Genomic DNA, 23557 nt, shown 5'->3' with positions numbered 1-23557 from the left:
TGGCGCCCGGGAGGCGGGGCTGTGCGCCGGCGGCGAATCAGACGCGGCCTCCCGCTCAGGCCCCGCCCCGCGCGCCCGGCCTCCCCGGCCTCTCGGGCGTCCCGTTCTGGCCGTGGGGCGCCGCTTCCAGAAGGTTCGGCGGCGGTTGGGCGGCGCCGGCGGGGTGGGGCCGCGTGGGTCAGCGTCGCCCCGCGCGGCGCGTGTCTGTGCGGGGCCTTCCGGCCGCAGCGCCCGGCCGCCCGGTCTCACGGCGCGCCCACCGGGCGGGCGCGCGTTCCTTCGGGTCTTGCAGTCTAAAATGAGCCCCGAAAAGAAACCGTCAATAAAATAAAATGCGCCCCGAGAGGAAGTGGCAGGCGGCTTCCGTACACGGGCGTGCAGGGCCGAGCTGCTGTGCGGGTCCCGCCGGGAGGCACGTGGCCGCACCGGCCGGAAAGGCAGGGCCCCCGGGCCCCGCGCGTGCCCTGCGGCCGCCGCTCCGCTCCGCGCCGCGCGGGGTCGGGCTGGGGAGCCGGGGAGCCGGGGAGCCGGGGAGCCGGGGAGCCGGGGAGCCGGGGAGCCGGGGAGCCGGGGAGCCGGGGAGCCGGGGAGCCGGGGAGCCGGGGAGCCGGGGAGCCGGGGAGCCGGTCGGTCTGCGCGGCCGCTGCGAGCAGGCGGGGAGCCAGGCCGAGCCGCCCAGCCCGGTGCGACGGGCCCTGGAGTCTGCAGAGCAGGCGGCTCCTGGATGGCCGCCCGTGGCTGGAAATGGGGAGCCGGTCCCTCAGCAAACACATCCTGAGTCCTGACCCTCGTGCTGGTGGGTTTACAGGGTCCCTCTCCTTACAGTCTCTCTCCTTCCCATTTTGTTTTTTGGGTTTTTTTTTTTTCCTACTTTCTCAACCGACTGGGCCATTTCTCTCCCTCTCCGCAAAACTTCTCGCACCGCTGTTCATACAGGCACCCTCCCCCCCCTCCCAGCTCAGGAACCCGTTCCCTTCTGGGTTTTGAAACTCAGTTATCGAGATCACGGATTCCTTCCAAGTGGCTAAATCCAGCAGTGCAGGTCAGAAGCCATCTTGCGTCACCTCCACCAGCGCCAGCACCCCCATCCCTCTTCTTCCGAAACGTCTCTCCTTTGCCACCCCGGGCACCACACACTCCTGGGTCCCCGGCCCCGCGCTCAGCCCTCCCTGCGGTCCTCTGGGAACTGGAGAGAAGCAGCAGCGTTTGCACTCGAGGTCCCCACCCCCACCCCCACCTGCCCTGTCTCCTGGCTTTGGATCCCATCTATGCGACACCTGCCCCACACCTGCAGCCCAGGCTCCAAATCCCAGACTCCGGTGCTCTCACCTAGGCCACAGCTCACTCGGGTGTGCGCAGGGTTAGGGTTAGGGTTTTAGGGTTAGGGCTAGGGTTAGGGTTAGGGTTAGGGTTTTAGGGTTAGGGTTAGGGTTAGGATTAGGGTTAGGGTTAGGGTTAGGGTTAGGGTTTTAGGGTTAGGGTTAGGGTTAGGGTTAGGGTTTTAGGGTTAGGGTTAGGGTTAGGATTAGGGTTAGGGTTTTAGGGTTAGGGTTAGGGTTAGGGTTTTAGGGTTAGGGTTAGGGTTTTAGGGTTAGGGTTAGGGTTAGGGTTAGGGTTTTAGGGTTAGGATTAGGATTAGGGTTAGGGTGTGTGCAGGCATCTCACGCTCCCCGGAACGTGTGCTGCTCACAGCCTTCCCGGCTTGGAGGTTTACAAATCCTTCCAAGAGCTCGAGCTCACCTCAGACTCATTCTGGACACCCCTGTCCCTCGCACACTGATCGCAGATGATTGAATCAGTATGGGGTTACCTGCTGGTTGGGCATTCCATGTAAGCCTGGAATGGGGTGTCGTCTCCCCGGGGCATTCAGAAGTCTGCCCACACCTGCCTCCATAGTCTGGCCTCTACCACTGTCCCCCCCCCCCCCCGGTCACTGAGCTCCAGCCGCTCTGACCTCCCTGGCTGTCCTTCAATATGCTGGGACCCCTCTTCCCCAGGGACCCACATAGCTTACCCCTCACACCTCAGTTGTTTCCTCTAAAATTACAATTCACTGCCTGGGCCGTGTGGCTTAGTGGATTGTGCATCATCCCACATACCAAGAGGTCACTGGTTTGATTCCCGGGTCAGGTCACATGCCCTGGCTGCTGGCTCCATCCACAGTAGGGGGCGTGCAGGAGGCAGCTGATGGATATTTCTCTCTCATCGATGTTTCTCTCTTTCTCTCCCTTTCCCTTCTCTCTCTAAAATAATAATAATAACATTTTTTTAATTACAATTCCTTAACACTGCCTCATCCTCTTTATTTTTCTCCTAGCACTTAATAGCATTTAACACATATTTTACTCACCTATTTATTGTATCTCCCCCAACTGGAATGTGTGTTCCATGTGGGCATGTGTTTTTACTATGTTGTTCATTGCCATATCACAAGTTCCTGGAAAAGTGCTTAGCACATAATCAGTGCTCAATAAATACTTTACAAATGATTGGTCGGCTTCCAACAGCGATCTATTTAACAGCAGCGGGTATTTAATTTGCAAACTCTCTTTGGACTAGGAATAGTATCCACAAACTGTCATTTTAAAAACTTAAATATATTATTTGTGCCGAAACCGGTTTGGCTCAGTGGATAGAGCGTCGGCCTGTGGACTGAAAGGTCCCAGGTTCGATTCCGGTCAAGGGCATGTACCTTGGTTGCGGGCACATCCCCAGTAGGGGGTGTGCAGGAGGCAGCTGATGGATGTTTCTCTCTCATAGATGTTTCTAACTCTCTATCCCTCTCCCTTCCTCTCTGTAAAAAAATCAATAAAATATATTTTAAAAATAAATAAGTAAAAATAAAAACTTAAATATATTACTTAAATAATTTCTTCTAATATTTATGGAAAGATACTAAAGAAACTGTTGGTACCGGTAACCTTTGGGGAAAAGGACTAGGGGGTAAGGCCTTTACTTTTCATTTCTGTGTTTTTGTATGGTTACCATCTAACAGCTCATGTATTTTATTTTATTATTTTTAAAATATATTTTTATTGATTTGAGAGAGGAAGGGAGAGGGAGAGAGGAATAGAAACATCAATGATGAGAGAGAATCATTGATCGGCTGCCTCCTGCACACCCCACACTGGGGATCGAACCCACAACCCGTGCAGGTGCCCTGACCGGGAATCGAACCATGACCTCCTGGTTCATAGGTCGACGCTCACTCAACCACTGAGCCACGCCGGCCGGGCTGCTCATGTATTTTATATTTTCATGTCAATACGAGTATCAAACATGCAGCTCCGTAGTAGGAATATGAATGGCTACCACCTCTTTGGAAAATAGCTAAAGATAGTTACTGAAGTTGAAAATAGTCCTACCCTTTACCCAGCAATTGCATCTCTAGGTATACATCCTGTATAATGAGCATGAGCACACCCAGATATGCTTCAGACGGGGTTCACAGCAACACTGTGACAACCCCCAACTGGGAATGACTCACCGCCCATCCACAGTGGACTGGGCCAGTAAACTGTAATGTACTCGTCAATGGAGTGGCCGATGGCCATGGAAATCGATGGAGTTCACGTACGCACAACAGGAAGACTCGCAATGCGGAGGACAGGAGGGTCCGGGATGCAGCTGTGCTGCTACCACACAGGGGAGAGCAGGACCTGGCGAGGCTGTGGGAGAAGGGGACGCGTCTGCAGCGGGGAGGAGCGTACCTGGTGCGGCCGCTGTGGAAAAGTCTGGAAGTTCCCCCAGAACCGGCGTCTGACTCACCAGCCCCACCTCTGGGTGTGCCTCGGGAGGAAACAAAGCCGTTTTCTACGCGGCTCTCAGGCTCCGGAGGCCACTCATGCCGGTGCAGGATGGAGAGGGGAGCTCACAGTCAGCCCTCTGCCTCGGGGTCGCACCCGTGGCGACGAAGACTGACCACGGCGCTTGAGCATCCACCGCTTTTGGTATCCGAGGGGAGTTCCTGAAATCAGTCCCCTGTGGAGACAGAGGGATGGCCGCATATGGACAGACATATAATGGAATATTATTCAGCCTCAAAAAGGAAAAAGATCCTGTCATTTGTGACAACATGGATGAATCTGGAGGGCATCATGCAACGTGAAATAAGCCAGACACAGACCGTTACTGCGTGGCCACAGGCGTGGGTGGCCTGAGCTTAGTTCTTCATTCCCCTGTGCCTTGGTTCTCTTATCAGGAAAAGAAAATGGGGAAACAATAACATTTGCCCCATTGGGTTTGTGTTAAGTTTGAATTTATAACTCAGTAGGTATCCTTCCTATCTAATAAAGAGGGAATATGCTAATTGACCATCACTCCGTCACAAAGATGGCTGCACCCACAGCTGAGGCCAAGTTCCCATAAGGAGCAATCAGCAGGGAACTAAGGCTACGCCCTCCCCCGCCCCCATAGGGCTTGACAGGGGACCTCAGGCCACGCCCCCCGCCCGGTGGGGCTTGACGAGGGACCTCAAGGTGCATTTCCTGTCCTGGTGCTCAGCTAGGGGACCTCAGGCTGCTCTCCCCGCCCCAGTGCCAGGCTGGGGGACCTCAGGCTGTGCCCCCCACCAGGTGGGGCTTGACAGGGGACTTCAGGCTGCGCCCCCCACCCCAGCACCAGGCTGGGGGACCTCAGGCTGTGCCCCCCACCAGGTGGGGCTTGACAGGGGACTTCAGGCTGCGCCCCCCACCCCAGCACCAGGCTGGGGGACCTCAGGCCGCACCCCCGCCCCAGCACTGGGTCAGGGGACCTGAGGCTGTGCCCCCCTGCCAGGCGGGGCTTGACGGGGGATCTCAAGGCATGCCCCCGGCCATGCCCCCCGTCCTGGCACCGGGCCAGGGGACCTGAGGCTACGTCCCCTGCCCGGCAGGGCTTGACAAGGGTGGGAGTGGCCAGGTCTGGATCTAGCCCAATGTGGGGGGTGCCGGCCGGGTCTGGGTCTCACGCGATTTTGAGGTGCATGTAGGTGGGCAGGGACTTGACTCTGGGTCCCGTGGTGCGCCCCAGACTCTGACAGGAGGAAGGTTTTCATATACATTTTACTAATTTTCTTTCATCGCTGACACTTCTATTCTAGAGAAAGGGCAAACAGCAATATTAAATTATTTCCTCTAATTAATCCCCTTTTAATGTGCACGGATTTCGTGCACCAGGTCGCTAGTCACTTATAACTCAAAATGTGGAATCTAAAAAAAAGCAGACTCACCCTAGATTGTTTTGCTCAGTGGATAGAGCGTCGGCCTGTGGACTCAAGGGTCCTGGGTTTGACTACGGTCAAGGGCACCTGCCCAGGTTGCAGATTCAATCCCCAGTAGGGGGCATGCAGGAGGCAGCTGATCCGTGATTCTCTCTCATCATTGATGTTTCTCTCTCTTCCTTCCTCTCTGAAATCAAAACTTTTTTTTAAAGGCAGACTCTTAGAGAATAGGAGAATGGTTGCCAGGACCGGGGGGGGGGGGGGGGGGGGGCGGGGCGGGTTGGTAAAAGGTCTGAGGATCTAATGGAGAACATGGTGGCTATAGTTGATGGCACTATATTGTATCATTGAAATGTGCTAAGAACAGCGTGCTCTCCCTCGCCCTTTCCTCCCCGCCCCCCCCCCCCGCCCCCACTTCCCTCCTTCCCCAGGTGACTTACCTTTGCCTTCTCTCTCCTAAGCTCCCCGGGCCCTTTACCTCCATTACCTGCTTCCTGAGCCCACGCAGCCTGGCTGGCTCACTTCTGCTACCTCTGTAACTCTCCAAATAAACTTCCTCTTGTGATTTGAAAACATAATTCGCTAAGAACAGGTACTTCTCTTTGCTAGGAAAACAGAAGTAGATGGTCAAGTTATAGAGAAAAACAAGGCAGCCATTGTGACAGAAAAAGAACGGGTCCCTGCCCTGGCCCGGGGGCTCAGTCGGTTAGAGCGTCGTCCCGATACCAAGGTTCCATCTCCGGTCAGGCCACCGACAAGAAGCAACCAATAAATGCATAAATAAGGGGAACCACAAACCCATGTTTCCCATCCCTCTCTCTCTCCTTTCCTCTCTCTCTAACATCGATAATAAACAAACAAACCAGCAGTGGGTCCCTCTCGAAAGGAATGGAGAGGATTGTCAGGGCGCCCCACACGTGGGGTGAACGAGGGAGTATTGTTCCCCGTTTGACCTGAACAGGTTTCTAGTGATTTGTTTAGACCGCAGACATGCGCATCCCGCATGGTCTATCTGCTCAAAGTCACAGCTTTAATGTATCAGGGAGGTGGGGCCACGGACCCTGTTTTCTGTATAATTTTAGGGAAGTGTGAGCCGAGTGGTCACGGGGGCGTGAGCGATGTGGGTAAATGTCTGCATTCATGTTGTTTCTTCCCTACCAGCCTCACAGCCTTGGGCGAGTTGCTCCATCGGTAACGTGATCAGAGATGGGGCAGATAAGGGGTGAGATGCAGCAAGCGTTCTAGCACATTCGCTATCAGTAAACCGAATGCCTTTAAACATACTGAGTGTGCGTGTTTAAGCAGGAGTCTGGGCTTTGTGTACGTTTGTATTTCTAACTCAGAGGCCTAAGGAACACAGGGCACGTGCCCCCAAACTGCCCAGTTCATCTGACCCACACCTGGGCCAGGGGTGAGGCAGAGGCGGGTGGCCAGCCTGGGCCAGACCCCGGGGAAGGGCTCCCTGGAAGAGCGCTCAGAGCACCGGTGTCCCCCGGGAGGGCGGGGCCTCTGAGTAAAAGGGACCTTCGGTGACCCTGTGTCCAGTCGCACCGAAGGCCCTCACGGTGGCCCCATGGGCTGCCGGAGTCAAGAGACCTGAGACTGAAGGGAGAGGAGCCGAGACAGACGGGGCCAGCAGAGCGGGGCAGCCTGATGGAGGAGCGAGGGGGGTGGGGGGATGAGGGGGGCAGCACCCAGCTCTACTCCTCGCCCGCTCCCAGGCTGTGGGGCTAGATTAACTCCTTTTTAAAATATGTAAATCTTTATTGCTGAAGGTATTCCACGTGTCCCCCTTTCCCCCCATTGACCCCCTCCAGCCCGTCCCAGTCCCCGCCGCCTCTAGGTTAACTCTTATTCATCTGTGCCTGGTTCTCATACCAAGAGAAATGGGGAGACAATAGTATGTGCCCAGTAGGCGTGGGAGGAGTAACTAATTTGATGTTATCAAGCACTTGGCCCAGAGTAGGGCCTGTGGACTAGCTCTGGGTGCAGGCAGGCTGCCCGGGGCCGGGGGCTGCAGGAATGGTTTGACCAGGGGGGTTGGGGTCACCTTGGACTGGGCCCCGGAAGAAGACTCCAACTAGTGCAAGCCGGGCTTCCTTCTAAGGGACCTGGCCTCTGTTCACACAGCCTGTTTCTTCTCATGTTAATAAGATCTGGCTGTTTTACCAAAGACTGTGGCTTCCTCGTAAGAGATGCTGGACACCTCATGCATTGAGGGCCCAGAATGCTGCCAGCAGGAAACGGATGGAGAGTCGGCAGCTCCCACAGGGGCCACGGGAGGCTGCTCCGAAGACGGCCATCCCTCATCTGCCCGCTCCACGCACCGTTAGGGCCCAGCCCCGGTGCCGGCCGGCCGGCGGCTCCGTTGGTTGGAGCGTTGTCCGAGCACCAAAAGGTTGGGGGTTTGATTCCAACTGAGCGATGTTCTCTCACATAGATGCTGTTCTCTCTCTCTCTGTCCCTCCCCCTCTCTCTCAAAATAAAAAATAAAAATCAATTTAAAAAACATGTCCTCAGGTGAGGACTTAGGAAACACCAACCCTGAGGCTGTGACCCCAGAATGAACGACAAAAAGGAACCCTAAAACGGATCCTCAATAGGCGACCCCTTTGAAAAGCGGACCGTAAGCCAAGGACAAATGGGTCGTCCTACGGAGAAGAGAAACAGCCTGGGGTTTAGGACAGACATAGATTCTTCCCGAAGAAGCCCTCAGCCCTGACCGGTGTGGCTCAGTGGATAGAGCGTCGGCCTGCGGACTGAAGGGTCCCAGGTTCGATTCCGGTCAAGGGCATGTACCTTGGTTGCGGGCACATCCCCAGTAGGGGGTGTGCAGGAGGCAGCTGATGGATGTTTCTAACTCTCTCTCCCTCTCCCTTCCTGTCTGTAAAAACTCAATAAAATATTTTTTTTTTTTAAAGAAAGAAACCTAAAACTGATCCTCAGTACGAGGCCCCTTTGAAAAGCAGACCGTGAGCCAATTCTACGGAGAAGAGAAACGGCCTGGGTTTAGGACAGACGTAGATTCTCCCCAGAGAAGCCCTTACAGTCAGCTCTGCCACGCCCAGGGGTGGAACCCGCGGCCGGAAGGACAGCCACGCCCAGTGCGGGCACTCGGTGGGTGAGTGAGGTGCCCAGCGGGCGCCACCCGGCCCCTGGCCCTGAGCCCTAAGCTGGTGGCTCCACCTAGGGGCCGGGCGACTTCCTGGAGGCGCTTCGGGCCCTTTGCTCACTTCGGTGCCGGGAACCCCCTGATGACAACACCAGCCACGCAGAGCAGAGGCGGGTGACTAGCTCTCTCACACACCGGTAATAAAATACCGGGGTAATTACAGTGCTCACGGGCCCTGGAGCTGGTTTCATGCCTCAAGTAATTGCCGTGGGAAGAGCCCAGGGCCCTCATTAGCTGGAGAGGCTTCGGGGAGGGAGCCCCATCACCGCAGCCTCTGCCGGGAGCAGGCGCCCAGAAAGGGCTGCTTTCTAACCAGCCCTGCTGGCCAGGGGCGTGGGGGACCCTCTGCCAGGCACTTCCTGCTGTGTGGCCGCAGGTAAGTTCCTTGCCCTCTCTGTGCCAGCACATTTTCCTCCTACCTTCGGAGAGCATTACTCAAGTCTCCTCCAGCTTATCGATGTCCTGTCACTGCTTTACCCATCACTCTGATAGGAGTGTGGAGTTGCTCTCTATAATGATGGATTTGACGAGGTCTTTCCACTGTCAGTTTTTACTTTGTCTATCGTTTGAAGCCCGATCCCTAAGCCCATGTGCAATTAGGATTTCTGTCTTCTGGGTGAAGTGCCGTATCATTAGGAACTGTCCCGCTTTATCGTTGATAACATTCCTTGTGTGAAATCTCTTTGTTTGATAGTAAAGTGGCTACTCCAGCTTTTTTATTAATGTTAATATTATTATTTTTTTATTAATCAGGGCTCTCCAGGGAGACAAAACCAATTGGCTGGGTGTCATCCCGTGCCGAAAGGTTGCTGGTTGGATTTCGGGTCAGGGCACATGCCCGGGTCTCAGGCCTGATCCCCAGTGGGGGGCGTGCAGGAGGCAGCCAATCCATGTTCTGCTCTCGCATCGATGTTTCTCTCTCTCCCGCTCCCTTCCTCTCTCTCTAAAAATCAGTCTCTATTTAGATAGGTGGATGGATGGACAGACAGACAGATAGATAGATGATATTGGTTACGAGATCATGAGGAAGTGGCTGACATGATGATACGGAGGCTGAGATCCCGTGATCTGCTCTCTCTGAGCGGGAGACACGGGAAGGCTGGTGGTGTGGTTCATCTAAGCCCAAAGCCTGCGACCAGGGGAGCCCCAGGTGAATGCACCTCACACCGGGTGAATGCCCCCCACACCGGGTGAATGCCCCCCACACCGGGTGAATGCCCCCCACACCAGGTGAATGTCCCCCACACCGGGTGAATGTACCCCACACCGGGTGAATGCCCCCCACACCGGGTGAATGCCCCCCACACCGGGTGAATGCACCCCACACCGGGTGAATGCCCCCCACACCAGGTGAATGTCCCCCACACCGGGTGAATGCACACCCACACTGGGTGAATGCACCCCACACCGGGTGAATGCACCCTACACCGGGTGAATGCACCCCACACCGGGTGAATGCACCCCACACCGGGTGAATGCACACCCACACCGGGTGAATGCACCCCACACCGGGTGAATGCACCCCACACCGGGTGAATGCACCCCACACCGGGTGAATGCACCCCACACTGGGGATTTACTGAGTCTATAAACTCGAGTGCTGACCTCACTGGGAAACACCCTCACAGACACACCCAGACATAATGTTTAATCTGGGTGCCCTGTGGCCAAGTTGACACATGAAATTAACCACATCTTCTGTCTTTCTACTTTAACCTTTCTGTCTGTATTTAAAATGTGTTTCATGGAAACCCTCGGGCACTGCTGGTGGGAATGCACACTGGTGCAGCCACCATGGAAAACAGTATGGAGTTTCCTCAAAAAAATTAAAAATAGAACTGCCTTTTAACCCAGCGAACCCACTTCTGGGGATATATCCTAAGAACCCCAAAACACCAATCAGAAAGCATATGTGCACCCCTATGTTCACAGCAGCATTATTTACAATAGCCAGGCTCTGGAAACAGCCCACGCGACCCCCAGTAGATGAGTGGATTAAAAAGCTGGGGGACATTTACACGATGGACACTGTGCGGCATAAAAAAGAAGGAGCTCTCACCCTGGCGACAGCGTGGAGGGACCTGGAGAGTGTCATGCGGAGTGAAGTAAGCCAGGCAGAGAAAGACAAGTGTCACATGATCTCCCTCACAGGTGGACTCTAATGAACAAAATACACTGATGAACAAAATAGATCCAGAGACATGGAAGCATAGAACAGACTGTCAGATGTCAGAGGGAGGGGTGGGGGGACCTGGATGAACGAAGGTGCAGAGATTAGCTGGAGAACATGCACGCATAGCCCATGGACACACAATAGTGCGGTGAAGGCCAGAGCGGGGGCTGGGTGGAGGTGGGCAGAGGGGAGAAGCGGGCACACCTGTAAAAGTGTCAACAATAAAAAATAAAATACAGTGTGCTTCTTCACCAACTCACACTGGGGTTACTTACCGTTACAGTCAGGGGAGAGGAGAGTTTCAAGAAATCAATGAAGGTGGTTCGTTCTCCAAATCCCCCGATCATCTCTAGGCATGTTTGGCTTCTTCTTCCATATCTTTTTTTAAAATATGTTTTTACTAGAGGCCCAGTGCACGAAATTCGTGCACTCAGGGGGTCCCTCAGCCCGGCCTGCATCCTCTCGCAGTCCGGGAGCCCTCGGGAGCCGGCAGTCAGACATCCTTAGTGCTGCAGGGGAGGCGGCGGGAGAGGCTCTGCCACTGCCGCTGGGCTTGCTAGTCATGAGCCCGGCTTCTGACTGAGCGGCACTCTCCCTGTGAGAGCGCACTGACCACCAGGGGGCAGCTCCTGCATTGAGTGTCTGCCAGTTGTTCTGCTGTTTGGTCAATTTGCATATTAGCCTTTTATTATATAGGATTGTTTTTTTAGAGAGAAAGAGGAAGGGGAAGGGAGAGAGAGATAGACACATCAATGATGAGCGAGAAACATGATCGGCTGCCTCCTGCACGCCCGCCACTGGGGATCGAGCCCGGACACCCAGGATGTGCCCTGACCGGGAATCGAACTGGTGACCTCTCGGTGAATGGGTCAACTCTCAGACTTGACCGGATTCCTCCTAATTGACGTTTAGCTTCCTACTTTCTTCTCCACTGTCACCTTTATCGCTCCAGTCAGACTCTGGTGGTCTCACTCCAGACCCTTCAGAGCTGCACTAACCCAATCCAAACATGACAACCTCTACAAAAAGGAAAAAGGAACAGTGGGCTCAGGCGGAGGGCCGGGGGCCCTCAGAAGAAGTAAGCGTGCTTCTGGCAGAGCGGGGGCCTGGCCGTGCCGGGCAGCCGGACACCCCTCGCTCTGGCTGGGAGAGGCAGACCACTCCGGCCCAATGAAATGGTCAGTGTGCTTGGGTTAGGTCTAAAGTTTGCCATTTGTTTTTCTACGTGTTCCCTCTGTCCCTTACTCTTCCCTCCTCTCCTGGCCTCCTACGGATTTTCACGTGATTCCTCATCGTCCATCCCCACATCTGCTTCTTCACCTGCCTGTGCTTTGCCAGCTGTTCCAGGTTGTGCTCCGCGGACCCCTGAGGTAGGTCCCCGAGACCCTTACGGGGGAGGGGACACAAAAAAAAACGTATTTCACAATTATACCAAAGTGTGATTTGCATTTTTCTTTTTTTATACATTTGTGGGGGTTTTTAATCTTACCTTATAATAGAGAAACATGCAAATTGACCGCACCTCCGCTATGCCCACGATTGGGCCGGCAGGAGGCTGGGGCAGGACTCCGGGTGGCATATCCGCCGTTGAGAAGTTCAAGATGGCGGTGCCAAGTGGCCGGGCCCATGCCGCTGCTCCCCGGGGTGCCTGGGGCGATCGGCACCCCGGGGGGGCATGGCCGGACCCATGCCGCTGCTCCCGGGGGTGCCTGGGGCGATCGGCCACCTAGGGGGGCGTGTCCGGGCCCCTCCCACCCCTCCCGGCCCTCCCGGGGGTCCCGGGGTCGATTGGCCACCCAGGGGGGCGTGTCCGGGCCCCTCCCGCCCCTCCCGGGGGTCCCAGGGGCCGAGGCTTTCCTGGCCTTGGGCACCAGCGGGCAGCCTGCACGGATGGCAGGAAACTACTGGGGGTCGGCTCCTGCGATCCTTAGCAAGGATGTTGGGTGCCGCGGAGCCCAAGGCCACCGCCCAGGGCCAAGCCCCGACCCTGAAAAAGGCAGAAGGCGGTGGCCACAGCCAAGGCCTGGGTCCCTGGTGCCGGCAGAAAACTGGTGCAGGCAGCCAGGTGAATGAAGGTCTATTGCACGAATCTTCGTGCAAACGGGCTACTAGTATATATATTTTTTTTATTGATTTCAGAGAGGAAGGAAGAGGGAGAGAGAGAGAGAAACATCCACGATGAGAGAGAATCATGGATCGGCTGCCTTCTGCAAGCCACCACTGGGGACCGAGCCCACAACCCGGGCGTGTGCCCTTGAACAGAATCGAACCTGGGACCTTTCAGTTCGCAGGCCGACGCTCTATCCACTGAGCCACACCGGCCGGGGCTGATTTGCATTCTTCATGGTCATTCTTCCACAAACATATAGTGCTTTTCCAGAAGCGACATGGCGGTGATGACACTGTGATGAGTCACTATTTGGAGCATCCGCGTAACTCAGGGACTGATATTTGTCAGAAGACTAAACACACGCTGTTCCACAACCACACGGGGGTAGGAGAGTCGTTCAAAATGCCAGCAAGGTCTGCGCGGGCTAGTGAAGCAGCAGGAAGAAGTACATCAGGGGGCTTCAGGTTCCCACGGCAGCCGCTCGGAGACACCGCCGCGTGTTGGGTTGAGGTGCAATTCCAAAGAACACCATCCACAGCTTTCTGGAAAGGTGGTTTGTTTTCCAAACCCTCCCTTTCCAACTGTGTGTTTTTGTTGTTGTTGTTCATCCTCACCCGAGGATATTTTTCCACTGATTTTTAGAGAGAGTGGAAGGGAGAGGGAGGGGCAGAGAGAAACATCGATGTGAGAGGGACGCATTGATCGGTTGCCTCCTGCACTCACCCCGACCAGGGCCAGGGAGCCTGCAACCTTCAGTCCTCAGGCTGACGCTCTATCTACTGAGCCAACCGGCTAGGGTGAACTGTGTATTTTTTAAATATATTTTTATTAATTTCAGAGAGAGGAAGGGAGAGGGAGAGAGAGATAAGAACATCAATGGTGAGAGAGAATTATTGACCAGCTCCCCAGATCAGCGTGCCGGGGAAGCTTGCAGGCGATGACAGCGATGCATGTGTAAATATGTCCTTTCTCACATACAGCCCACCGTGAAGGGATGAAGAGGACGGAAGGCACGTATCTTGTGGTTCGAACAGATTCTGTCCAGTCTGTGCACGTGGGTTTTCTGTGAGGCCGATGAGAACTAAGCTTGGGGCTGCTTACTGAGCGAGGACAGAGCCCCAGAATGTTCTGGCAGCAGAGGGGGAGCTGGGGTGTCACCAAGAAGCATCTCTGGCCCGGCGGGTGTGCTCAGTGGTTGAGGGTCGACCTATGAACCAGGAGGTCACAGTTCGATTCTCAATTCCCAGTCAGGGCACATGCCTGGGTTGCGGGCTCGATCCCCATTAGGATGTGTGCAGGAGGCAGCCAATCAATGATTCTCTCCCATCATTGATGTTTCTCTCTCCTTCTCTCTTCCTCTCTTTGAATCAATAAAGATATGTTTTTTAAAAAATCATTTCTGTGTGTCTGGACTGGGATCGCCACTCTGCAGACAGCCCTGGTTGGCTGTGATTTCCATTTCTTTGTTCTGAGTGAGGGCTCCTTCTCATACTCAGTCTAATACATACTTCTGTGTTAGTTTTCTTACAGAGGGTCTCCAATGCAGTCCCCGGCACCCGGGCCTGCTCTGATTTCTGGGGTCTGGAACAGCTCCTCGTTCTCTGCGGACTTTGGGTGTTAGCACCCTGAACACCAAGGCAGACCAGCAGGGGGCATCCATGCAGCCGGGAGTCTCCCTTTTTCACAGGTGGGGTCCTGTGAGCAGCCGCCCGACCCTGCTCTTTGCTGCCCTCCAGTGGATCTCGAGTGACACGACACCACACACACACACACACACACACACACACACACACACACACAGGGCGTGCCCTCGGGTGCCTTTCTCACGCCTCCGAAACCTTTCAAAGCTTTATGATAGGTGCTGTCCACGCCTGGGCTTTGCCAGCGCCTCCCAAAACCCAGAGCGAAACCAGTTGCTCACGTGGAACCCGCAGTAGGCGGCTGCCTTCGCCCCCCTTTACACGCCAGGGCCGCTCTCTGCAGGCTGCAAGGGACCCGGGCACAGGCACGCACAGGCACGCACACGCGGCGCCCAGAGGCAGGGCCGCACGGGGAAGGGGCCCAGACAAGAAGTAAAGCCAAGGAGATAACCACTGGACCTGCCAGAGCAGCCTGGCACGTTCTTAAGAAGTAAATCTGGCCTCGACGGTGGGAGGAGGGGGTGGCTGCACGGGATGGGGAAGGGACCCTGGATCCCGCCACCGGCTTCACGGGTCGCCCTGAGGCATGGTGGGAGGGTTCTGCTGGGCCGCGGGCTTTCCCAGACCCAGCTCTTTCGGCTCCTGCTCCGGACGAACCAGGGGGAGACCCAGCGGAGTCTGGGCTTCATGGTTGGTAGATGTTTCCTGGAGCAGTCTCCTTGGCAACCTGCCTTTATCACCGATCTTGGACAGGAGACTTGACCCCGGGGGGGGGGGGGGCGGGCAGCCCCAGCCTGAGGCTCCCATGTGGCTCCAGGCGCTGGCTGTCACCCACAGGTTTGTAAGAACCCAGGCCCTTTCCTGCAACCAAGCGTGACAGCCAGTCAGTCCTGGGGCCATCACAGAAAGGGCCACCAACTGGGCACCACGTGGGCCTTGCTAAGAGTCATGGGGTGCTCCTGAGTCGGGGGCGGGGGCCTCCCTCCTGCACCAGAAAGGCCCGCCCGGCCCTGTGCCCACCTGGGGCGCCACACGGGCTCCGGGAACAGCAGGGGAGCTGCCAGGAGGCAGGCGTGCGCAGGTGCGGGTGGAGGAGGTTGGCTCCCGTGTCACAAGCCCAGCCCGAGTGCCAGCGAGGCCGCCTGGGCAGCTGGCGCCCCTCCCTGCTGGGAAGCCGGCTTCTCGTCTGGGCCCGGAGCCTCACCCACCTGGGCCTGCCTCCGCTCCCGCCGGGCGGGCGGGCTGCCCAGCTCAGTGCCCGGAACGCCTGGCCCCTGAGTCACTGGCCTGTCTCCACACCTCCGCCCTGCCCGCTCGCAGCACAGCCTGGCTGAGGTCAGGTCGCCGAGAGTCACAGAGCTGGACCCGGGCCGAGCTCAGAGCAGGAAGTGGCAGGTGCGGCCGGAAGGAGAGGGGCCTCTGGACGGCCAGTTCTCAGACGCTGCGCCCGGAGGGAAAGCGCTTCCTGAGGGACAAGGAGCCGCAGTGCACGCTGGACGTTTCCAGGGGCAACTTCACCCACCTGGGGGTGTGGGCCCGTAGCTACCTGCCCCCCTCCTGGCAGCTCCGCAGAGCAGTCCCAGCCTCAGGGCGCCTCGCTCTCCACACCCTCCCCCGCTGCTGTCCTGGGAGCCAGGCCTGCGGAGCCAGGCCTGCGGAGCAGATATTCTAAGTGACGTGAGGGGCCCCGGGTGGGAGTCGGGGCAAAGGCCAGGCTGTCCAGGGTTCAGTACCTCCTGGTCTGGTCACATCACCTGTTCGTTAGCCCCCCGTGTTTACTGAGCTCCCCGTGTGCCCAGTGCCTTGGGGTCACAGAGGTGCACTCAGCCCCGGCCCTGCCCTCTGGGAGCTTCCAGTCCAGTCGGCTGACCCCACAGAGCGGGTAGGACAGGACACGCTGCTGGGGGCTCACCCCGCTGTCTCAGCAGTGACTTCTTTAAAATGTTTTTATTGTTTTTTAGAGAGAGAGGAAGGGAGAGGGAGAGATAGAAACATCAATGATGAGAGAGAAACATCCATCAGCTGCCTCCTGCACACACCCTACCGGGGATCGAGCCCACAACCCAGGCATGTGCCCTGACCAGGAATGGAACCCGCAACCCCTTGCTGCTGGGATGGTGCCAAACCACTGAGCAACACTGGCCAGGCAGCAGTGACTTCTTCAATAACACCCACAGCTTCCCACGTCGTGACATCCAAATCAGTGCCAACGTCATCCCGGGTTTGGTGACCCTTCCCCTCCATCAGCTCCGTCTTCTGCCCCCAGTGCCCTGTCCCTCCACAGGCTGTGGGACTAGGCACGAGGGAAGGACTCCCTTCTTCGTGAGGATGCTCAGCAGACCCTCAGGAAATGGTGGGAACAGGACCAAGTGGGGCTCCCGCCGCGTCTTGGGCACCCAGTCCTGGGCCCCACGGCCCCGCCCTGAGTCTTCGCAGGCTCCCCCGACTTCCACAGGGAAGAAAGAAAAGTCTGAAGAACAAGTCGCTCCCGGTGACCAGCCCTGGAGAGCAGCCGGGAGCAGGCGTCCAGAGAAAACGAGGGAAGGTGCCTCCTGGCCCTTCACCCGCTGCCTCTCTGCTGCGGTGACCGGGCCGGCGCACCGCCCGGGCGCTGCTCTGCGCTGGGCTCCCTGGGGCCGCAGGGCACCCGCCTTCTTGCCCACCCCTTCCTCACACCCGGCACACAAACCAGGTTAGAGTAACGCTCGGGGAGTAAGTCCTCCCCTGCCCACCCAGCCATGCCCCCAGCCCTGCCAGCACCGAGCCTGGCTGCCTCCAGGCGCTGCCACTGAGGCTTTGGCCAGGAGGGCCCAGGCGGGGAGGGGATGGCTCCCCGCCTGCAGAGCCCTCAGGTCACTGCTCCGTCTGCCCAGAGGCTGCCCAGCAGAGCTGGCGAGGAGGCGGCCCGAGAAGGGCCGGGAGGGCAGCGACGAGCCGGAGCAGATGGCTGCACCTGGCTCCGGTGAGCTGGGGCCCAGCCCTTGGATTGGGGCCAGTGCCGGGACAGGTGTGCGGGCTGCCAGGGCGGCTGGGGCTGGTCCAGGCCTACAGCCACGTCCGCCAGCAGGGGTGGGGGCTTCCCCTTCTCCTGCGGCCCAGGCACCCTCAAGTTGGGGGTGAGGCAGGCTTCTCCCCTTATTTCTTCCAGCTGAGTCCCCCCGGCCTGCAGTCTGCCGCTCAGATCACAAACACCCGGGCTGCGGGCTGCGGGCTGATCCCTCCTGGTGGGAAGGCAGCTGCCGCCAAGAGCTTCCTCAGTCCCCGCGCCGTCCGTGGACTCGCCAGGGCTACCAGGGCCGCCAGAGGCCAGGGCCGCGGGGAGACGCAGGCGGCGAGGGCGCGGGGGTGGGCGGCGCGGAGGGCGGGCGTGACCCACAGGAGTCCTCAGGGCGCCCGCCGTCGGGGGCGGCGCCGGACACTCTCCGCCGCAGGTGCTCCAGCAGCCGAGCGCCCAGCGCAGGCTCCAGGGCGCCACAGGCGGGCAGCGCGCGGGTCAGGCGCGCCAGGCAGGCGCCGTAGCCCTCGCGGTAGCCGTCGGAGGGCGCTGCGGACGAGAGGCGCGTGAGGCGCGTGAGGCGCGGGGTGCGGGGCAGGGCTGGGCGGGGAGAGGCGCGGGGTGCGGGCAGGCTGGGCGGGGTCACTTACTGGGGGCTGCCGCCAGGCAGGGGGACGCAGGCAGCTCCTGCAGGAAGCGCACCGTCATCTCCAGGATATCCGCCTTCTCCAGCTTCGAGCAGCCGGAGCTCTGCGACCGGCCACCAGGGAGAGGGACGGAGAGACGGACAGTCAGGACAGATCCCTCTCCGGCCGGCCGGCTGCCTGGGTCCCCCCCAAACCCCCACTCGCAACCCGCTCTGGCCAGCAGCTGGGCGCGCGCGTCACGGCCCGCGGAGGGGCCGGCTGCCCGGGACTAGTCCCACCTGCGCTCGGCCGGCCCTGGGCGCCGGGCGGAGCCCCCTCGCAGGTTCCTGGGGTCGAGGCGACCAGCGCTCCCGCCCTCCTCGCTCCGCGCGCAGGCCCCACCCGGCCCCATGCCTGGCGCTCCCCACCCGGGCCCATGCCTGGCGCTCCCCACCCGGGCCCATGCCTGGCGCTCACCTCCAGGCCGAGCAGCGGCAGGATGAGCGCCCGGAGCTGCCGCAGGCTCTCGTTGATGCGCGCGCGGCGGCGCTTCTCCAGCAGCGGCTTCAGGCTCTGCGGGTGCGGAGACCGCGGTTATGCGGCGCACAGGCACCGCACACAGCACGCCCCCAGGCCCCGGGCCCGGCTCCTACCTTACGCAGCTCCGTCGGCGGTCGCGCCCTCCGAGGCAGCCCCATGCTCGACGGGGAAACAGCCTCGCTGCGGGCCGGCGCTCGGGAGACCTGCGCCCGCGTGGCCCTAGACGCGGAAGGAGGTGCCCGACAGCGCAGCCCCGGCCCGCGCCACTGGGGAGCGCCGCGCCGCCACCGGGCTTTAAGGAGGCGGTGCCGCCCGCCCCGCCCCGCCCCGCCCCGCCCCGCGGAGTCAGGCCGCCCGCGGGCCCCACCTCCCGCCTTTGTTCCCGCCCCGGGGAGCGGGTGGTGAAAGGTGGGAGGGGGAACGGCAGAGCCCCAGGGACCTCGCTCCAGCCCCTCGCGTCCCATCTGCGGCGGGGTCGCAGGCCCAGGGCGCTCCGGAGCCCGCAGGGTGTGTGTGGGCGGCACCGCAGCCTTCGCGGCCCTGACCCGGCGGGCGGGAGGGGCACGAAGGGGGCCGAGCCTCGCCCCGCCCGGGCTGCCGTCCACCTGGCCCAGCTCCGCCCTCTTCATTCATTCATTCATTCATTCATTCATTCATTCATTCACTCAGGTTCAGCGCCTCCTCCTTAGGGAGCTCCCAGGCGGGTTTCCCCTCCCGGGAGGGACTCGCCCCGCCCCCCAAGTTGCTCTGCGGACGCGGGTCCGAGCGGCAGGGAGAGGGGTCTCGGCTTTGCTCACGCCCGGCCGCCGGGAGCTGGCGAGGGCGGGTGGAGGCCCCGCCGGGGACGCCCGGCCAGGGCTCTGAGGACGCCTCGGGGCTCTCCGAGTCAGAGGCCACCTGGTTCCCCGTCCTCGGTTCTGAATGGTAAACTGAGGCCCGGAGGAGACCGGGAAACCCAGGGGCCCTCAGAGCCGTTTTCTTTTCATCTGGCGCCGGCTCCGCCCCCACCCGCGAGACAGGCGGAGCCCACGTGGCGGGCAGGCGCGGAGGTCCCGGGCGCTTTGGCCCCCGCGGCCGCCGGGCCCGCCTCCTCGCCGCGTGGCGGTTGGTGCGGCAAACTGGCTGGGCGTCCCCCGCCCATCTGCTCGGGGCCGCCCACCCCCAGCCGGCTGGCGGGGCAACGGCCGCCCGGCGAACGGCTCTGCGGACCGCCCCGCCGACCCTGGGCGGCTGAGGGCGCACCCACCCAGCGCGGCCTGGAGGAGGCACCTGGGGCGGAGCCAAGCCGGCGCTGTCCAGGGTGCTGACTGCCCCACCCCCTCCGCCAAGCCCCAGCTCGGCCCCATTCCTGTCCCTCGCCCCAAATCCTCCTGCCTCGTGCTCCCCCAGCCGGGCCCGAGGAGGCCCGCGCGTCCATCAGAAAGGGGGTGCAAGCGGCCTGGGCCAGAGGGCCCTCGGGCCACCCGTACCTGGACGTCCTGCGTGCCAAGCACAGGGCCAGGCGCTTTTTGGCCCTCGCGTCCATTAACCCCCATTACAGTCCTGATTAGGAGAATAAGTAATTCAATATATTTGGCCCGGCAGGGCCTGGGGGTGCCTGAGCCCCTGTCCCCCTTGCATTCTTGAGCCCAGGGATCAGAAAAGGACTGTGGGTCCCTCGCTGATGTCCACATGTCACCCTCCCCCACCCCAGCCACACTGGCTCAGGCAGTTCTGTGCCCACAAGCCCGCCCTGCACCAACCCCTACATTCTTGCTGGGAGTCCCTGATACTGGCTCCTGGGGGAAGGGGCTTGGGGGGAAGGTTCTTTCTAGAACACCCCCTCCATGCCTGTGGGCCACCATTGGAGGACCTGTGGGGGGAGCAAACGCCCTTTCCGGTGCGTTACCCCACTCTCCCTCCACTCCCCCGCTGCTGTGCAGGACTGTGACCAGCTCATGCACCACTGCTTCCACCGAGGATCCTGGCGGGGGGGGGGGGGGAGGGGGGTTGGGTTGCAGCGCAAACCTGGAGCAAAGTCATTTATAACCAGAACTTAGCTAAGTCAACTGAGTGTGCAGCATGTGTGGGTTCAGGCGTTAGGGAAGTTGGGGCCTCCTAGGGCCCAGTGGGTACACACTCCACCCCTGGCCCCTGCCCTTGGGTTTGGGCAGAGGTCTGAAGGGCACTTTCCACAGGACCGGTGGAAGGCCTGAGCCCCGCGGAGGGATGAGAGGAGGCCTGCTGGCTGCGGGGGGGGGGGGGGGGTCCATAAGTAGACATCTGGAGGGGAGAGTGAGCAGGAAGTAGGCAGAGGGAACGTCCGGTGCAGAGGGAAGAAGGCACAGCAGCAGCCGCCAGTGTGAGCTCTGCCCTTCCCATTTGTGTCGCCTCAGGCAAAATACATTCAAAACAAACAAACTAACCTCCCTGTGCCTCAGTTTCTCCAGCTGTGACATTGGAATAGTGGCTATACCTGCCGAATGGCATCCCTATGGGGAATAAAGGTGCCAGTGAAGACTGGCATAGTGCCCGGTAAGTGGCAGGACTTCCATAAACACGTTCTTGCTGGTGTGGGCTCTCTCTAGGGCTGCTGGGAGGACAGGAAGGTCTGGATCTCAGGCCAAGTCTGAGCGGTGAGCCTAAGAAAGGAGGCGAAGAAGAGGTTCAGCGAGGATGGGTACACACACACACACACACACACACACGTGACTTCTATGGAAACATTTCTCTTGGTGGGGGAGGGGTTCCAGGACGTCTTGCTTTGCTGAACACATTTTGGGTGGCTCCCAAAATGACAAAACCATGTGATAGATGGGGGTGTCCAGGGCCAGGAGAGCCACCTTGGGAGGGAAGGACTTGAATTGCAGCACACGCTTTCAGTCATGGAGGAGGCATGGGGGTGGGGGTGGAGGGTGCCCAAGATGCGTCATTTCAGCTCCTTGTCCCTGCAGCACCCCTGCCAGTCTCAGGCCTCAGGGTGTGCCTGTCACTGGGTGAGCTGGAGGAGGGCAGCCCCGTCCGTGGGCACATGAACCAGCCAAGCATGGAGGTTGCCAAGATAAGACTCCTCCCTTCCCGGCAGAGGAGGATGGGTAGGTGGGAAGAGATCAAGCAATGAACTTGCACACATATATGCATAACCCATGGACACAGACAATAGGGTGATGAAGGCCTGGGATGGCGGTGGGGGGGGGGCCTAGGAGAGGTCAATGAGGGGGAAAAGAAGACATATGTAATACTTTCAACAATAAAGATTAAAAAAGAAAGAGAGAAGCCTTAACCGGTTTGGTTCAGTGGATAGACTGAGGGGGTCCTGGATTCGATTCCAGTAAAGGGCATGTAGCTTGGTTGTGGGCACATCCCCGGTGGGGAGTGTGCAGGAGGTAGCTGATTGATGTTTAACTCTCTATCCCTCTCCCTTCCTCTCTGTAAAAAAATTAATATAATATATTTTTTAAAAAAAGAAAGAGAGAAAATAAATGTACACTTGAAACCTATTGATTTTATTAACCAACTAGAGGCCCAGTGCATGAAATCGTGCACAGGTGGGGTCCAGCCAGCCCACCCCGATCGGGACCCAGGAGAAGGGACCTCAGGCGGTTGGGAGGCCAGCCCTGCCCCCTGGTCGAACTCCCAGTCAAGGGGGCAATTTGCATATTAGCCTTTTATTATATAGGATGCCACCCCAATCTATAATAATAAAAGTGTAATATGCTAATTAGACTGGACGTCCTTCCAGACGACCTTCCGGATGAAGCCAGGGCTGGGAGGAAAGCCCGGGTCCAGGATGCCAGAGGGAGGGAAGCTGGTCCTGGCAGCGGGGGGAAGGAAGGCTTAGGCCTACTCTTGCACGCATGTCATGCATCGGGCCTCTAGTAGATTTAATAAAAAACAAAGGCAAGCCATCCGACTCCAAAATAAACTAAAATAAAAGCACAATGTAGCAACCTGTTCTAAGAAAATCAATAAATTTTAAAATGTGCCAACATTAAAAAATAAAAAGACTCCTGGCTTCCCTTGTCCACAAACCAGAGTGGCCACAGGTCCCATGGGGGGAGCAAGGCCGGTCTGGCCAGGTGGACGTCCCTGGAAACCCATCCCCACACGGGCCCAGCGCCTCTGGGGTCCTGGGCTCCTTGGAGCTCCGAAGTCACCGCACAGCGCCACCAGGTGGCGGCCCCGGGAATGTACGCGTGGCCGCCACAGGATCCCACGCTGGGACTCACGCGGTTCCTGAAAGCAGTGGAGTCTGCACTTGAGCGCTGACCGGAGCCGCTGGCGAGGCGCTGCGGGGAACAGGCCAGGCCCAGGCCCCTCGGGGCGGCAGGGAGGAGGCGGGGGAGGGGAAAGGCAGGCACAGACTGTTTCAAAGTCACAGGATGTGCCGGCTCACTCCCACGGCGGCGCACCCCCGCCTTCTGGAGCTCTTCCGCGTGTCCAGCCGGCTGTGCCCCCTCCCGCTCCAGGCGGGGCTTCTGGCCACGCAGGCGGGATGGTTTGGTCCACGTGCTGCCCTGGCCAGCTGCCCTCCTGGCGCTTCCTGCGCCCTCTGTGCGGGGTCCTGCCCCCCTTTCCTGGTGACTGCTCTGTGCGCCTCCCCACGCCCTCCGCCCCTGCATCCCCGCTTTCCCTTCTCTCCGCGTGGCAGCCACGGGCCCGCCAGCTCTGGGTTAACTCCCACCCAGACAGCAGCTCCTGGTGCTGCCTGAACCCATCACCCTCTGGATCAGAACCCAGAGCGCACCAGGCCCGTCCCGCCCTGCGCCGGCTCGGAGAGCAGCTCTTGGGGTCTGGTGGGCTCCCAGGGCTGAGGGCCCAGCACCAGGTGCACCCACTGGGGCCTGGGCCCAGAGCCCGGGGAATTGGGGCCTGCTCCTGCCTCGGCCTCTGCCCTTGTGGTCCCCCTGCCTGGACACCCCTGTCCCCCCAAACCCGGCCCAGGACACTCCTCAGGTGGACCTTTAGGAGTCAAGTCCCTGGGCCTGTCTCCTCCGCCAGGCCAGCCAGCCGCGGGGCGGGGCGCGGGGCAGGGGGGCGGGACGGAGGCGGGGCGGGGGCGGGCCCCAGGCTTAAGCCGGGGCCGCGGGGGCCGGGACCCAGAGCGCCGCGGAGGCGGAGC

General features: G+C 59.4%; 1 protein-coding gene across 1 annotated transcript; it reads right to left on the bottom strand.

Moving 5' to 3' along the window:
- Positions 1-16224: 16224 nt before the first annotated feature.
- HES2 (hes family bHLH transcription factor 2) lies at positions 16225-18704 on the bottom strand. The gene is made up of 4 exons (XM_079776573.1): positions 18570-18704; positions 18394-18489; positions 17941-18040; positions 16225-17839 (listed from the first exon to the last, which is right to left on the bottom strand). The coding sequence occupies exons 1-4, from the start codon at positions 18612-18614 to the stop codon at positions 17583-17585; spliced, it is 498 nt and encodes a 165-aa protein (XP_079632699.1). The 5' UTR covers positions 18615-18704; the 3' UTR covers positions 16225-17582.
- Between the last annotated feature and the right edge of the window lie 4853 nt (positions 18705-23557).

The sequence above is a fragment of the Cnephaeus nilssonii genome (genome assembly GCF_951640355.1).
Source record: "Cnephaeus nilssonii genome assembly, chromosome: 7".
In the NCBI taxonomy this organism is placed as follows: domain Eukaryota; kingdom Metazoa; phylum Chordata; class Mammalia; order Chiroptera; family Vespertilionidae; genus Cnephaeus; species Cnephaeus nilssonii.
Note: the sequence above shows the minus strand (reverse complement) of the source record. Positions and strands in the feature narration are given on the sequence as shown.